The 17,198-nt window shown below is 42.4% G+C and overlaps 1 protein-coding gene across 3 annotated transcripts in view; it reads right to left on the bottom strand.

Annotated features, from left to right (window-relative positions):
* SEMA4D (semaphorin 4D) overlaps positions 1 to 17,198 on the bottom strand; it is a 146,005-nt gene that overhangs the window by 14,470 nt on the left and 114,337 nt on the right. For 2 of the 3 annotated variants that reach the window (XM_066618437.1, XM_066618438.1), the window contains exons 13-17: positions 16,464 to 16,686; positions 15,739 to 15,854; positions 13,224 to 13,396; positions 11,150 to 11,193; positions 7,850 to 10,512 (exon numbers count right to left, since the gene is read on the bottom strand). In XM_066618437.1, coding sequence (XP_066474534.1) covers positions 9,593 to 10,512; positions 11,150 to 11,193; positions 13,224 to 13,396; positions 15,739 to 15,854; positions 16,464 to 16,686 — 1,476 coding nt within the window. In that variant the 3' untranslated portion in view covers positions 7,850 to 9,592. Of the gene's footprint in view, positions 1 to 7,615; positions 7,823 to 7,849; positions 10,513 to 11,149; positions 11,194 to 13,223; positions 13,397 to 15,738; positions 15,855 to 16,463; positions 16,687 to 17,198 lie in introns of those variants that run through there. The other variant, XM_066618439.1, reaches the window with a different exon arrangement.

The following is a 17,198-nucleotide window of genomic DNA, read 5'->3' as shown; positions in this document are numbered from 1 at the left end:
CTGGTTACAAAGTACTTATTTACGGGTGCATATTGCATGTGAACGTGCCCTAAGAAATGACAGATCAGAAAACAGGAAAAAATCTGCTAGTAAGATACACAGAACAAGTGTGAAGTATGGATCATTTGCTCCTACGGGAAAGAGGAAGATTACGAAATGGTGCATTGAGGTGAACAGGACAGAGAAAAGCTGTGGTTGTGCAAGGGGGAAAGTTGGCTAGATCAAGAAAAATTCAGAATATGCCAAGGCAGGTTACTTTTTTATCAGTAGCCTTGACAGCTTTTCCAGACTCATGACCGATAAGCCAAATTTTGCACTACAATTTTCAGCAGCTTGCTAAAAGAAAAAGATCAAATGAATGCCAATTTGGCACAACAGAATGTTTTGTTAAACTGCAACTAACTTTTGAAAAAACCAGAGCAGGACTCACTGATCTCCCTCAGAGTTAAGCAATGCAGAACATGAAATGCTGCTTGTGAAATGGATAAGCCACAAAAAACCTGGACCACAGCCAGGAAAAAGCAGCTTTTTAGATACACAAGATAAGGGAGAATGAACCTTGAGAAGAACAATTCATACTGAACCAGAGTGAGGGTTTTCTACCCTGGAATCTTGTTTCCAGTAACGGGCTGAAAGATGCTTCTAGAAAGGCTGCAAACGGAGTGAAGTAAGCAGTCCTCTCCTGTTTGGCCCCAGCAACTGGAATTTGGGGGCCTACTGCAGATTCCAGGGCAGATCTTGCTACTCACTTCCCGCTACAGGGAAATTGGTCTGCTTCTTATTGTTTGTTAACCAGGTACTAATTCATAAGAGGACTCTTCTTCTTACCTATTGGGGTCAAGTTTACTCAGGACCCTTTGGTGAAAGATTTTGTCAAGAGTTTTGGAAATCCAAGATACCAAGTATATACTGGATTACCCTTATCCACAATATCAACATTCTCAAAGAACTTGAAAGGGTTACTGGGGCAGGACTTCCCTTACATAAGTCATGCTCATTCTTCCTCAGCAAGGCTTGTTCTTCTGTTTAATAATTTGATTGTTTTCCACCAGTTTAAAAACAAGCATCCTGAAAATATCCAACTCTCTTGACGATCTCATACATTTTCTTTTTATAGTAGCAGGTAAGAAACTGGGCTGTGAATCAGAACTTCCCCAGTTTGAATCTTGTCTCTGCCACAAACTCACCTTAGCAAGCCACTCTCTCTCTGCTCCCCAGCTATAATAGAATCACCTTGCTACATCAGGCCAAAGGCTCATCTAGTAAAGTGATCCATTTCCCACAGTGGCCCACCAGCTTAATACACCTACCTCTGGGAAGTCAACAAGCACAGGAGAAAAGCAAAAAATACCTCTGTTCCACCATTGTTTCCTTGCAACTGACATTCAAAAGCCTTCTGCCCTGAACCTAGAAATAGCACATAGCCACTGAGTCTAATGGCTGTTGATGGACTTGACCTTCTTGACTTTATCCAGTCCACTTTAAAGCCATCTAAGCTAGTGGCCATCGCCACACCCATGGTAACAAACGACAAACTAATGTTCTGTGTTAAGAAACCTCCTGTGTCCATTCTAAACCTCTCACCAATCAATGTCATTGAATACCCCTTGTTCTAGCACTGAGGGAAAAACTGCCTCCACGCCATGCATAATTTTATAAGCACCAATTATGTTTCCCATGAATCGCCTATTTTTTCCCCAAGCTAAAAGTCCCAAACACTGTAGTCTTTGCTGTTAAGGAAGATGTTCCAGCCCTTGGAACAGTTGGTTGCCCTCTCTTACACCTTTTCTAGCTCCACAATATCCTTTTTGATGTGTGGTGACAAGAACTGTACATTGTAGTCCAAATATGGCTGCACTATAGATTTGCGTAGGGGCCACATAATATTAGCAGTCTTATAATAATAATAATAATAAAACTTTATTTTTATCCCGCCCTTCTCCCAAAAAGGGACCCAGGGCGGCTAACAACATATAAAACAAATTAAAACATAATTTCACAGATAAAAACATATTAAAAAACACATTAGCAGAACCCATAAAAACAGTAGTCAGAAGAGTCAGAATAAAAGAGCATAAAACAGCAGTTCTTAGAGGAATCGGGCCTGTAAAAAAGCAACTAAAAGATATATAAAAGATGTTAAAAAGGCCAGAACGTCAGAAGGCTTGGTTAAACAACAAGGTCTTCAGGCCTCGCCGAAAGGATTCAAGAGAGGGAGCCATTCTCAAGTCAAGGGGAAGGGAGTTCCACAACGTTGGTGCCACTACTGAGAAGGCCCTATTTCTTGCCGCCGCACCATGTACCTCCTTAGGCGGCGGCACTTGTAAAAAGGCCTTCTCTGATGACCTGAGAGGACGAGCCGGATTGTACGGGAGTAGGTGATCTCTAAGATAACCTGGCCCAGAGCAGTATAGGGCTTTAAAGGTCAAAACCAGCACCTTGAATTGGGCCCGGAAACGAATGGGCAGCCAATGTAGCCCCCGGAGAAGCGGGCTGACAGAGTCAAACCGCCTAGCTCCAGTGACCACACGGGCCGCCGCATTCTGCACTAATTGCAGTTTCCGAACCGTCTTCAGGGGCAGCCCCACATAAAGCGCGTTACAATAATCTAACCTTGATGTCACCGTAGCATGGATCACCGTGGCCAGGTCTGCACGATCCAAGTACGGACGCAGCTGGCGCACCAGCCGAAGCTGAGCAAAGGCCCCCCTAGCCACAGCCACCACCTGGGAATCCAGGAGCAGCTGCGAGTCCAGGTGGACCCCCAAGCTGCGGACCTGCTCCTTCAGAGGGAGTGCAACCCCATTCAGAGCAAGCTGATAATCCAGCACCTGCATCGAGGATTTCCGAACCAGGAGAGCCTCTGTCTTATCCGGATTTAATTTCAGCTTGTTAGCCCCCATCCAGATCCTCACTGCTTCCAGACAGCGCTCCAGGCCCTCAACCGCCACCCTGGAGTCTGGAGGAGAGATAAAGCTGGGTGTCATCTGCATATTGATGACACCCCACTCCAAACCCCCGGATGACCTCTCACAGCGGTTTCATGTAGATATTAATTATTCTTGATCCCTTTCCTATTAACCTATAACATGGAATTTGTTTTCTTCAAGCTTTTTCATTGAACCACAAACTCAGTATGGGGATAAGACTACCTTACAGCAGTGGTTCCCAAACTGTGGGCTGTAGCTCCCCAGGGAGCCACAGAAACCAGCCAAGGGAGCTGTGGAATTCTTGTGAAAAACCTGCCATCCTATACAATGTATAGGATTGTAGCCTAGTGGGGCACCGCAGCCAATGGCCCAGTGGGTCAAGGGAGCCGCCAGTCAAAAACACTTGGGTTGTTGTAAGGACAACACCAAGGTAATACCAATGAAATGCTTGTACAGTCAGAGCATGTTCTACAAGTACTATGTATTTTTAAGTTTCCTTCTTAAAAAATGAAAACAGGAATGCATCATAGTTTCTGGACATCTTTGCCCTGACACATATTTGGAAATACCTAAATCCACATAGATTGTGCCAGCAGTCACTAGGGCTCCAGTCATGTGAGTGAAGGGATAAGATGACAGAATATGATCCGGCCAATCCCTAGCATGCATACAAGCTGTAGTCAAATTTCCCTTCCCTTAGGATCAGCATATTTCCATTGCCTGAAGAGATATGCATATAATTATTCTCTTTTGTATGAGGAAATCTACAGGAGTTAACTTTTCAGCAGATCTTGTCTGTCTAAGCAGTGCAACATTTTACAAAGGGTTTATCAGATTCTGGAAGAATTTTGATAAGGAGAACCAGGGTATGGAGAATCCCAGCTTGGGCAATGAGCCTAATCATTCTGCAAGATCAGATCAACACACCACGATCCAACAAAACAAGTTAACTCAAGTAAAACTTTGCCTTCTAAAAGCAACACAAGGAGTAATAGTATGTATTACTTCTACATGCAAGCAAGGACAAGTAATAAGGTGGAATCTTTCAATGAAATCATTTGGTTGTATCCAAAGATAGTCATTACTGAGAAATTCAACTAACAGCCCAATCAAAACTGGGACTAGGCTGCCCTTTGTAGAATGCAGTTCTGCTGTCATAAATGGCCATGGAGCAGCATATGCAGTACGCTGCCAGTGGCCATTTTTGGTCCACTGCTGTAAACAGCAGCGGTGGTGGAGGCTTGCTGCCACTGCTGGCTACCTCCAGCAGCAAAGGTAAAGCTGGCAGTGGGGTCAGGGAGTGGGAGGAACAGGGTGGGGGAGGAAAGAGGGAATTTCTGGGTGGGAAGGGGGTCAGGTGGAAGGTGAAACGGGAGAGCATATGCCAGATCCTGACCCTGTTCTTCCCACTATCTTTAGACTTGCACCAGTTAGATCTGAAGAGACCCATTGGGGCAGCAGAGGTTTGCCCTGGGGTAAGGGAAAAAAAATTCCCTTATTTTGAAGAGGCTTCTGGACCCCCCCACCGTTGCAGGATATAGCATGCACTGGGAGATATAGTTAGAACTGAGCTGTAGGTAATTACAATCCATTATGAGTTACAAGCCATGATGTGTATGTGCAACCTCCTGATTTTAGAAATGGGCTATGTCAGATGCAAGGGAGGGCACCAGGATGCACGACTCTTGTTACCAGGTGTGCTCCCTGGGGCATTTGGTGGGCTGCTGTGAGATACAGGAAGCTGGAATAGATGGGCCTATGGCCTGATCCAGTGGGGCTCTTCTTATGTTCTTATGTACTAACTTTCAATGTCATGACTGACTAAATTTAGGAATCACCCAACATGTGAAATAAGTGTTAGCAGGTCTTAATTTATTTAGCGTATGGCATATAATACATGGACTTATATATCAGTTAGACTAGATCAAATGTCAATATCCAGTTCATGCAGCCATTCAAGGACAGGGTTACCTTCATAGAAGAAGTCAGACCATGGGCCAGTATACACCCTCAGTTTGCAGCCAGACACAATGTGGTACATGGTTTGGTGGGAGAACCAATCACACTGAGGGGAAGATACTAGCCCCCTTTTAAACTGAGTCTTGACTAACATGATGTAGGGTGCGGATCCTATTCAAACTTTTCCAGTGCTGACGAGGTAAGTCGAAACCTGGCACCTTAAGTGTAGGATCGTCTATATATCTACCTGTTTCTGGGCGTTCGACTGCCCATTGAGCTTTCCATTGGGCATTGATGTTAAAATTGTTGTGCAGGTGTTGTGCCAGTGCCAGAGAAGGCTTCCTGGATTTGAGCCTACCGATTGATAGACGAGGAAGATCGGCATGCACTGGTAAAAGTGGGTTGTTGGTGATTTTTCTGTATTCTTTCACTAAAAGCAGTGCCAGTAGCTACCTCAAGGATGGCCAAATCACACCATGCCGTGTACCACTTTCTTTTTACATAATCTTGAACGTACATAACCCCTCCACCTTATTTTGGCCTTCTCCAGACCTGCTCGGGTAGTTTCACCAGCCCACATGATCTGCTGAGCCTCCCACTCTGCTATAATTACTCCACCCTGGACATTGTTGCTCTCTTTCTGGGCTTTGCCTCAGGAGAAGAGAGGTGCTCTCATGGCTGTGGAGCCCCACGTCGGCTGTGACCAGCAACTCTGTGTGCACGACTCAGGAAATGTCTGTGTGCCACTAGCAGCATACATGCTGCAGTTGCCCATCCCTGAACTAGCTTAATATGTATTCCAATTTAACTGAGATAGCTAATACTTTATTCTAGAGTATGTGTGATTGTTCTGTGTGTGACAAATATCGGTGATCAAACATCCTCTAATCAACTGACAGTTTGTGATCTGCTAGGAGAAAACCTACAGGGAGGAAGAAAGTGCAAAACTCTCAAAACTCCCCATCTCTGTAACAGATATGAACTGCAGACAAAACAGAAGGCATAGCCAAGCTAGGTCAAAGAGCACCCCAACAGGCCTGAAGCTTCTCCTTGTGCTACTCCTCACTTGAATTTCTGAATGAAATGGCCGAATGATTTCAAATAACTTGTGTGTATGGGAGGAAGCTGGCAGCTGGAACAGTGCTATTTTTGTAATCTGATCAGTTGGATAACTACCAGGCCAGAGTCATGGCAACACCTGACCCTCTGGCTATAATAAATCACTTAATGCACTAAGCTGTGCTAAGTCCTTTGCCCTAATTAGATGATGCACATCAACCACTGTATATTGGAGATGGGGCATTAGCAACTTCATGCAGGTAGGAAATCAGGTTGGTACACTAGAGGAAACTAAGATTGGAGAGGGATTTTAATTAAAGAATTCAAAGTTGCAAACTGTGCATATACAATATTTAAACCTCTTTGGTCTGATTTAACAACATTATCTAGACTACACATCTCTGTACAATTAAATACTATCACACATACAGTAAAGTACTTTTATCCCAGATCAGGATACCAAATACAAAACACAAAATGGATTTCTGCACAAAAATTGCATTGGCCAGATTGCAATCTGTCAGATGAAGGACAGAATAAGCCAGTGAAACTCCATTAAGTATAAAGTCTCAGAAAAATAAGTATTACCTGTGTAAGCAAATATATGTAGTGTACAAGTCAGTCAAAGTTGAAGAAAACACCTTGATCAGAAAAACAGTTTCTAAAATGTCATTAAGAGTGCAATCCTAACCCCTTATGTCAGTGCTTTCCAGCACTGGCATAGCGGTGCCAATGGGACATGTGCTGCATCCTGCAGTTGGGTGTCATTCACGGAGGCCTCCTCAAAGTAAGGGAATGTTTGTTCCCTTCCCTCAGAGCTACACTGCCCTTATGTCAGTGCTGGAAAGCACTGACATAAGGGGTTAGGATTGCGCCCTAAGTTACACTCATGCTGTTCAAAAAGGTTAACAGCAGGAACGCAGCAATCTTGATGTGGCCTACAGTCTAATTGAAGAGTATTAGGAATGGATTCAGATGACAGTCTTTAAGATGTAGGACAGAAGGCATACTTTTACATCATCCAAAATATTGGGTTAAATTCTACTTCCCTTGTAGAGCTGCAGTCCAATGCAAAACATAGCCATTTGTATGCATATTTACCTGGAGCAAAGACAGGGTCTTAATGACTTATTCACTGTAGGATGTTCCTTAACATACAGGGCTGGCCTGCCAGTGCTGAGGTGACCATCTCAGGAGACAGATGGGCAGAAGCAGTGGTCATTGGCCATTTCATTGCACCTCTGTTGCTCCCAACTTAATTTTGGTGGCAGCAGTTGCTGCTCCTATCCTCAATCTGGCCATCCTGCTCCTGCTATTCTGCCTTTTCAAAAGGCAGAGTCACAAACTAGACATTGGATAAAAGAAGCAGGAAGAAGAGTGATGTCTGCTCTAGCCAGAATACTACTCTACTGCTGCAGGCTTCCAAAAAAGGTCAGGGGGTAGAGCTGCTGCAAGTTGAGGAGGAAGTTGCCAGATTGCAGTTATAGTGTGCTTTGTGTGCTGTGGGGAAATCTGTGATGAGGGGACTTGGGGGTAAAGATGGGGCACACCATCCCAAGCACAGGAAGGGTTTGGGTAGCTTGCAACAGAAATCCAAACGTATGCAATTTGGTAAACACAATACGGCAGCAAGTTGCTATCAATGAATAGAGGATGATATGACTTACCTGTGGCCTGACAGAAGAGGAGGAAAGTGCTGTGGGCATTAACATGCTGGATCTGGTCGTTTAGGAAAGGTGGCATCAGCATGATCGTGGAAACGACTGTGCTAGACCAGACATCAGGCTGGGGGTTGATGGGTGAAGGAGGTAAACCACTTCCCACACAGGAAAAAGAGGAGGTGCCAGTAGGAGGGAAAACTATAGGAGATGAAGCTGTGATGGAAGAGGACAGAAAAGAAAAAGAAGAAGAAAAGGGCACTAAGGAAAAAAATTGTAAGAAACACTTCACACACTAAAGAAATAATGTGCAAAGGAGGGGGAAAAACACAAAGGTTAGAAAGGGAAGAATGAAAAGGAAGTGGTAGGAGTGCTCCCAGAATGAGATTTCATGTTTCTTCAATCTGCGACTATAAAACACAAGAACCCACCTGTTTGGATTTTACTGTGAGGTTAAATTCAAGGCTCACCCGTTCAAGGCACCAAGTTATTATTTTCCAAAGGCAAGGTGGTAATGCAATTTATTTTAATAATTCATTATTTTTTCCTCATATGTACATAATTAAAAATAGAAAAATAAAAGCAAACAGAATCTTACAAAATATAAAAACTGTTTACACTAAATCTGGATTATGATGGGTTGAGGAAGGTATTAACATGGGGGGGAGGAGTCAAACATATTGCCTGCTGAACAATGAGAATATTTTCTATTTCTAACCATATTTACAAAGAATGAGCGAGACACACAAAAGACAATTTTTAAAAACTGTACAGCACAAAAGAGCTTCACAGAGTGTCATTGCGAACCACGTTTCGTATACTTGAGTCTCAGGTGAGATAAAGTGGTTGACAACGTGGGGGCAGTTCCAGTCTCTGATTTTCTTTTCCAGTTGCTTTTAAAAAAATGTTGGTGAACGTTGTAAAGAACGAGTGAAAACATTTGGCAGCATTGGTTCTGGCAGCAGGAGGGGGGGGGGGAAATGACTGCTTTCCAACAGACAATAGATTGACATGAATTGCATCTGCAATAGTCCTTTTGGGGAGGTCCAACCAATGCTTGCCAAGTTCTGCTTTACAGTATATACAAAAGGCAGAAGCCTTTTGCACAGATGTGGTTCAGTGACTGCTGTGCCCACAATAATCCATTTAGAAATCTTGGAATAAATCCATAAAATCCAGTTAACTTGGCAGTGTCCAAAGTCTTTTTAAAAATATCTCTTTTCTAAAGACTACGCTCCCCATAACCCCAAAATGAACATTAAGCACTCAAGATTACTACTGTTATTTCTACATCTCTAAAAAGAAAACCAAAAGCATTTAACCAAAGTTTATCCCTGAGAGCCTTCTGCAAATCTGGCCAGATTTGTCCCAATATACATCATATTCTAAAAAGATACACAAACAATTTCCAACATTTTCTTTCACCAGCTAAAGCTACCGGACAGGTACAATTAACACATTATACTGAGCATTAAGAATCACTAGATGCAAAGAAATGTCCCAATTTGGACAAAAAGGCTATAATTTACCAATCTGATAAACTAAACATTTCCAATTTGGAATTAAACTGAAATTAGATTTTTAATGGCAGTTAAATAATGTGCAGACTGGAGCTACTTAAATTCTTTTTGGCATGGCTCTGCAATAAGTGTTAGATTTTTGTCCTGTATGAAAAAAGAGGAATTAAAATAGTCAGTAGGTGCAAGTGTTAAATCATTGTCAGAAAACTTGGAAACACACACCGTAAAGCCCAACCTGGCAATTTAAAAGAAAAAAATATATATAAAAATTAAAAATGTAACAGAACTTTCAAAAAATGCAAGAGATTCTCTACTCTAGCCAGGTGTGAAATGACAATGCAACACTGATAAAACTGAGAACACGTAGCCCTTTCTGGCCCAGTTATCACATCTGAAACATATGTGTTCAAAAAGAAAAGATTCAAAATGACAGTACTTTCAATATGGAACTTGGGGACTTTCTCCTCTAATCACCCTCGGCATCCGAGTCAGCAAATTTCAGCTCACATTTAACATCAAAAGGCTTGTCCTTGACTTCTTTATAAGATTGTGAGTGATCTTCATCGTGCTGAACATGGCCGTTTCCATAGTCTGCCTCAGTCTCATATCCGGTGTCATGTGCTGGCTTTGGATGGTCTCCACTTTGGGTCATGAGGCTGCCCGGCTCCACCAGCGTCTCCTTTACACTTTGCTCACAATCTGAAAAGTCTGCCTTGGGCTTCTTCTTCCCAAGTAATAAAACAGAGCGGAACTTTAAACATTGGTCTGGTAAATACCCTTTGTAACAGTTGTAGGAAAACAGGCACAAGAAGAGCACAAAAAAGAATAGAAAGAGAAACATCAAAAGGCAATTATCATTTGACTTTAGAAACATTGCCTTTTCAGGGACCTCGGGAATAGCGTTCAGGAGTTCAGTGTCAGAGGCAGGACTCGTCAGGAAGGGAATGATGGGATTTGTTACTATCCTGGATTTTGTGATCGGCACCATTGGGGTGGTCGAAGTATGAACAGCTGACCTCTGTGTAGGTACAGTTGATATTTTTGGTGCTCCTCCATTACCTTCTGTCCGAGCTGTTGACTGTGGTGGACTCGCAGTGGAGTGCTGGATTTTTTTCAGTTCCAAAATATGTTTAGCCAACACCTGTGAGAACTTCCGATCCTTCACTTTTTCTTCTGACAAGCACTGATAAACGCCCCGGTCTCCCTCGGACAAATTGAAGATGAGCAGCGCTTTCTCCAGAAGTCGATACTTGGGGCTTTCCACCTTTAGCACGTCATCCTTAAACTTCCAAACCACCTGGGCCAGATTGGACTTCTGAGAACATTTTAGTTCTGCCGTGCTCCCATGCTTGAAAGTATGCTGCAGATAACTCTCTCTTACTTTATCTGGAACAGCAAAATAAATGTGAACGAGATCAGAGGCGACTTTTGTGGGGAGTGGGCCAATTCAGCCAGGCAGGCAAATTACTAGAAACCAGCCCACAAAGAGCCCAACCAGCCTGTCAAACACGCATGTGGCAAAAGCTATAGTAAAACAACAGAACTAGGAGGCAATAGCAATTTCAGTCTCCCTAACCAAGGACTGCTTGGTAATTTGTTGTATTCACGCAAAGATTGGAAAAGAGTTTTATGCAATTATCACACTTTTGTGCAGAAAAAACCTAACAACACTGTGGATTTGTGCAACTGCAGCTGTTTTGTGTTGAGCCATGATGATTGTACAAAACATGGCAATTCTGTGTATAGCTCCTAGAGGAGCACATGATTTCTTTGCATGAGCACTGCCAGGCTATGAGCCCACTGGTGGCTCTCAAGCACCCCTGGAGAAGCTTACATGTAGGTTGCCAAAGAATGTGAATTGGCCCTATGAAGTTACAAAACAAACCACACACAGTCACAATCATTTTTTTACTGTCACAAAAGTTAATTATCTAAATGGAAACTCAAATATTGTATAAAGCTGTTGAGCTTAACAGAGCACAAAAGTTTAATACATTTACACTTTATTATTTTTCATGCTTACCAGTGCAAGAGGAGGCATCTCCACCCATGTTCTGAATCCAGTCCCTGCAAACAGTAAATAGGGACAAATTTAATACATTTGTCTTCTTCTACTGTCCTTTGCTTCTATGGGAAAACCTCTCTCCCCATCCACAAATCAAAAGAAACTGTTTTCTTTTCCAAAGTTATGCAAAAGCAGCAATGATAATATTGATAGCCTCCATCAAAACAAAAGAGATGGGAAGAGCTGGGAAAACACATACATCCAGCAGGACTAGGGATTTCCTTTTTGCTCAATAGCACTCTTCTGTAAAATGACAAGCTGAGCCACCGGATGAAAACACTGTGCCAAGATGCTGTTGCCAAAAAGTTAGCATGTTTCTCAAGACTCACAATGCTTTATCACCAATTAATATGAAAGACAACGGTTAAATTATCATGGTACAAAAGATGGTCCAACTGAAGTGGTTGCTCTCATTAGGAAATGTAAGTCATATAATATTTATTTATGGCATTTATGGAAATCTTTAACACCACTGCAATATTCTGATCACTTTTCTCCTATGACGACTGTTATTTTAGGATATCTAGTTTGGGCCAACAGAGGAAAGTGGGGAAAAAAAGGACTAGATTGAAAAGAGGTAGTCATGTGTTATTACTCAGGGCAGGGGTGTCACGGGCTTGATATGCCAAAAGAAGTTTGTTATTTTAAAGTTCTTTAACATTTGCTGCTGCTCCTGCTCTGTAGTTAGGTATTTATACCACCCACTTTGCTTTGGCAACTAGAAAGCTTATGAATTATGAAATAAATACATAAAAACATCATAATGGTATAGTAAACAATCATTATTAAGATAAAATCTATTGCAATACCTGTATGCATTGAAAAAGAGATTTTCTATAAACATGGACTTTCTAGCTGGTTTTCAGACACCTCAACAGCAAGCTAAAGTCGTTTGAGGAGAAAGATCTGAGTATGTATCTAGCTGACGTGCTTGGATTTGGGCAGCTCACTCTCTCAGAGCTTAAGTTCTCCAAGTGTAAAATAAAATCACACAAAAAAGGTTATGTCAGTACACAGTGTTTCCTGTGTTGGTGTCAAAGGGCCAGATGATTCAAGTAGCCACTGTTACGAAATGAAAGCCTCAAAATCCTTTGCCAAGAAAAGCTGAATTCTCCAACCTGCATACATTGTGCAAAGTAACAGCATTTATGTGTTCTTATTTTGAGTAATTTATTCTGCTTCTACTAATCTGGTGAAGAGCTCTCTACCTGGTGATTTTGGGAGAGCATTTTCCAGAAGTTTCCTCTCTTTCCTCTTGAAGACATTTGAAATAGTGTGTGATCTGACCACACACTAGAAAGCCTCTCAGAACCAAACCTGTTAAAGGTTCTTTTAAAGGAAAATTCTGAGAGATTGTCAGTAGGGTGGGTGAATTTTCATTGGGGCAGCTGCGAAAGCTCTCCATGCACACTACACTCCTAATCCTGATCAGTTTCCTCCCCAGCTACTTCCTGCAACATGTGCAGACACGCACACACAGGGTTTAATGTAACATGTAGTATGGTTCCCAGGACTGGTCTATGTATTTGGCAGTACAAAGAGTTGAAGAGTCCGATGGTGACAGAATAGAACACATGTCAGTTTGCAGGTAGGGGAATTCCATTGTGAATGCTCCCCTTCATAAAACAAATACCTTGCAATCAGAAAATTAGCATAGCAGGAAAGCTCTGGAGTAGAACTTTGCTCCCCAATATGCCAATTCTTTTTTTTAACTGCAGGGAGGTTTTACCTGAGGGAATTATTATAGCCTGAAGTGACACAGTTCATTCAGCCATCTTAGGACTCCATCAGCTGTTTGTCCTACATGGACAGCCCAGGCCTCAGCAGCCATTAGAACAAGAGACCTGCTTGAAATGGAACACAGAAAGCTGGAATTCTTGAGATACTGTATTTTGCACCCAAAGCCAATGTCTGCAGGCAGTTTGCTCTTGAAATTACAGATAACACTCAGAACTGCCTTTATTAGTCTATCCACTTAAATGAATGTGTGTATTTCTATTATATAATAAGGTACATAAATGAGTGCCCTTACTTTTCAGCCTCACTTCCTTTCAAGATGTCAACACAGACAGATGTGTGGGGATTCCAAGCACAGTAAGGATCTCTTGCCAAGACACAGTCGAAGCAGGAGCTGTACTTGTCACAAAATGCCAGAGGAGTCTGTACTACGCCGACACTGGACCCTGCATAGAGATACTGCTTGCCCTGTAAGAAAGCACAAGGGGAAAAGGTGGAAGGGGGGGGGGAGTGGAGTGTATAGAACAGAGATGGTAACTTTTTCTCATCCATGTGAACAAACCTGGTCAATCTTTTAACTTCTAAAAGCAACCATAATACATGACTGCATATAAGAGCGGAAGCAAAAGAAAGATGAGAAAAGGTTTTGTTTGAACAGGAAATGTTTTTAAGAAGAAAGAAAAGCAGGAACTGAACAGCAATGGAAAAGATCATGCATAGATCAGTGCCACAGTATTGTAAAACACTGCAGGCCAAGAAAGGGGTAACAAACATGCTTGGAAGCACTTGAAGGTCCTTTCAGCACAGGATCTTCACAGCCTAATCTCCCATTATCTGAACACCTCTTTGTATGGAACACCCCTGGGAAGATCCTGTGATATTCTTTCAACAGTTAAGCATGTTTTGCCAAGTAGCCACAGCAGGAATTGCTACTATCTGCCCAGCCGAGTTTCTTCTATAGACAGAGCCACCTGTTCTGGAAACCCAGGGAACAAGGTTGCACTAATATACTTTAGAGTCTTTTTGGGGTCGCCTCTCCTATGATGCCTTCATTGTGTCCAAATATTACAGTGTTTGCTGCAAGGGAGTTTAGCTGCTACTGTGCTACACGGTGCCTAATCTAGGTCCTGGGTGTTTTGAATTTGTCTGCTCCCTATTATCAAACTGATTCTTTACAAACAGAATTTGCATGGAACTGAACACTGCACTAGCCAAAATATTTTCCTTGGACCATTTAGTTAAATAAAGAGGAATGGTGAAATCTGCCACTTGGTTCCCCCTCTTTCTCCATGTGTATGAAGACAGTGAGAACAGAGAATGCTTCAGCAACCTAAACATGACTTTGAGAAAGTTACTTCTAGACAATGTTATCTGCAGTGTCTGGAGAACTGGAACAGAAACATACAGATTAAGATCAGAACGTTTGTGGGATGGTTTGGTGGAGGACCTTCTAGTTCATTATTGTGTTATCTATAAAAAGGGCAGGCCTGAAATTCTGCCTCCCATTTCGTTTAGATATGTATTTCATCTAATCAGCAACAATGCAAGTTTCTTCTCAGGAAGAAAGAGAAGACTGAAACCCGTGACACTGGAGTACTTGCTGTAACACTGGCACAAAGTTGAGAAATCAGTGTGTCAAAACTAATGGGCTTGGTTGGCTCCTACTGCAGATGCACTGAAATAATGTTCACTGGACTGAAATTATTCTCACTTCCTTTGATTGCAGTAGCCCACAGTAATATAATAAACGTTTGATTTACGGATAATAAACACCACTGAATTATGACAAAGCGGGACTGGTATCCTAATATTAACAGTCCCTTGCTTATTGTTTTTTTGGTTATAGGGGTCACCATTTGGATAAAACTGGTGAGTTGGGGGTAGGGCTTGTGGGCTGCATTAAAGCCCCTTTCTGTCCCCCCAAAATATGAGTGCTGGCAAGGACAAGTTGGAGAAGCAACAGCAGCAGCATGCCCTGTGCAATGTCAGCACCAAATTGTTGGAAACTCTGGGGCAAAGCTCTGCTCAGGGGCTCCCAGGATGCCCTAATGCCACACTGGGTGTTATTACTGCCACCAGTATTGAATGTTCAGAGACTTGCTTGGACACATAGATTCTCTGACGGGTGTGGGTCTCTGGTTGTTGCCCAAATTGGTCAGCCTCCAACGACACCTGTGCATTTAGCTGGAGTAAGCAGTAGCTGGGTCAAGAGCTAAGTAAACTGCAGCTGAATTCCCTGCCATTGCCAGTACATGGCAATTTATCACAGTACAGTTAAGCTGCTGCATGCCTCCTCCCACTGAGAACGAACTGCAGAGCTATCCCAGTTGGCTGACTTGGCCCTTTAACAAAGGCAGCTGAGAAAACCCTACCTCTTGGAAAAGAACATACAACCATCCTAGTCCTGCAATTTAAATAAGCAAGCATTAGACATCCTTCCAAACTCAAATCACTGAGGTTTTCCAAATTCAAAATACAAAATTCAAAAGATACAAAATTCACTAAAATTTCACTTTAAATGAGCTGGTTGTGTAAACCATTCTGCAATTGGGGGAAAACAACCTGAAGTTTAATCAGACAGGTTATTACTTTACATAGCATCTCAAGAGAGACGCACTTTAGAAGTATCTAGTCCTGGTACTGACCCAGACCCACTCACCATTTGCTGAGACATATCAGTCTCACAGCATGACAGGCTAGAAAGCTCATGCTACCCATTACTGAAGTCTACGGGTGTCATTCTTCGCATTACATTAGTGTGGGATTTTGTACTTTCATCCTAGTTTGCTGTCCCTTTCGCTCAGTCTTACCTTTTTGGAAGAAAGCAACAGCGTCTGAATAGGCTCAAAATTTGGGAACAGCTGAGTTTCTTCAACAATATGCATTCCATTTTCATAGCTGATGGCTTTGTGAAGGGCTCCTCGATCTGAAACAACCAAAGGCCATACTTTGGTATATATAAATAAAAACCAGAAACACACAAACATAAACACACACACACACACACACACACAAAATGGTTGGCATCATCAGCTGTGACTTCTTTACCATCAGGTTTCAGCTATGTGCCCCCTTTGCTCCCTCTGTATATTTTGCCACACTGCTGCCTGCACACAGATTATTTTCCTCTTCTATCCAACCTCCATCTTTTAAAAATCATTACTGTAATCTTTCTGCAGACTTGCAGTGGTTCTACACACTTTGAGTTCTCTATTATCTAGACTTAGCTGGATCCTGGCACCTTCATTTTAATCCCTACAACATTCTCCCCCACTCATTCCACTTGCATTAGGGATACTCAGAGTTTAAATGAGCTAAACAAGGCTTTATTTTGCAAGCCTCGGAGATACAGACTAGTCTAGGATGGAGTGTGCCCTCTGTCCCACTGGCAACTTTTGCTAGCCTTGCTACCCAGGCTACATTGAATTATAATATGGGCATGCAACTCACAAGACTGGCTCAACTGTTCAACCTCACTGACAAGCTCCCTTAGCTTAATACAACATTGCACAATTCTCATTCATGAATATCTCACCTGTACTGATGAACATGACATCATACACAGTGCCATTCAGTGCCTGGACTTGGTCTACCACGATCTGTGTATACTTCACATCACGCTTTACCAGTCTGGGTCTATCTCCAATTGGAGTCACAGAGTCATCCATCAGAGGATGATCTTTGACAAACTGAAGCGTTTTGTCAGGCAAGTTCAGCGTAGTTGTAAACTGTTCTGCTTGGGCCTCCTTGTTTATGCACTGTCCGAAGAACAAAACAAATAAATATTTTATTTGAAAGGATCAGGTAGATGTTGCAATTCTGGTCTGGCATGCTTAACAAGGGGCACGATCAATGAGAACTTTAAAAAAAAAAGTACTGGTTTGGTGGTTCCCCCCCCCTCCATTTTTCTTAAATGGGCAATCCACTCCCACAGGTAACCAACAGTGAGACTGGTATCATAAGAGGATTATGTCAAATACAACTTACAATATTCTCACACACCCTTATACCACTGACAGTCTAACCCAGTATTGATCAGTAGCCTACTTCTGAAGACAGCTTCATATGCGGTTTCTGCTGCTCAAACGAAGGCAGAATCAAAAGCTAGGCCTTCCTGAAAGCAGACAAGATGGCCTTGGAAGCCCTACAATTTCTCCCTTCTCAAATATGAAAGGAGCGGTCTGATTAAAAGCAGCTTCCAAGTGGTAGAAAAATGGATCTGGGAAGCAGTGAGTTAACTGGCATGCCTGCAAGGAATTTTCTGTACTAT

Source organism: Tiliqua scincoides, chromosome 2, assembly GCF_035046505.1.
Source record: "Tiliqua scincoides isolate rTilSci1 chromosome 2, rTilSci1.hap2, whole genome shotgun sequence".
Taxonomy (NCBI): Eukaryota; Metazoa; Chordata; class Lepidosauria; order Squamata; family Scincidae; genus Tiliqua; species Tiliqua scincoides.
This window is presented reverse-complemented; position numbering and strand designations above follow the sequence as displayed.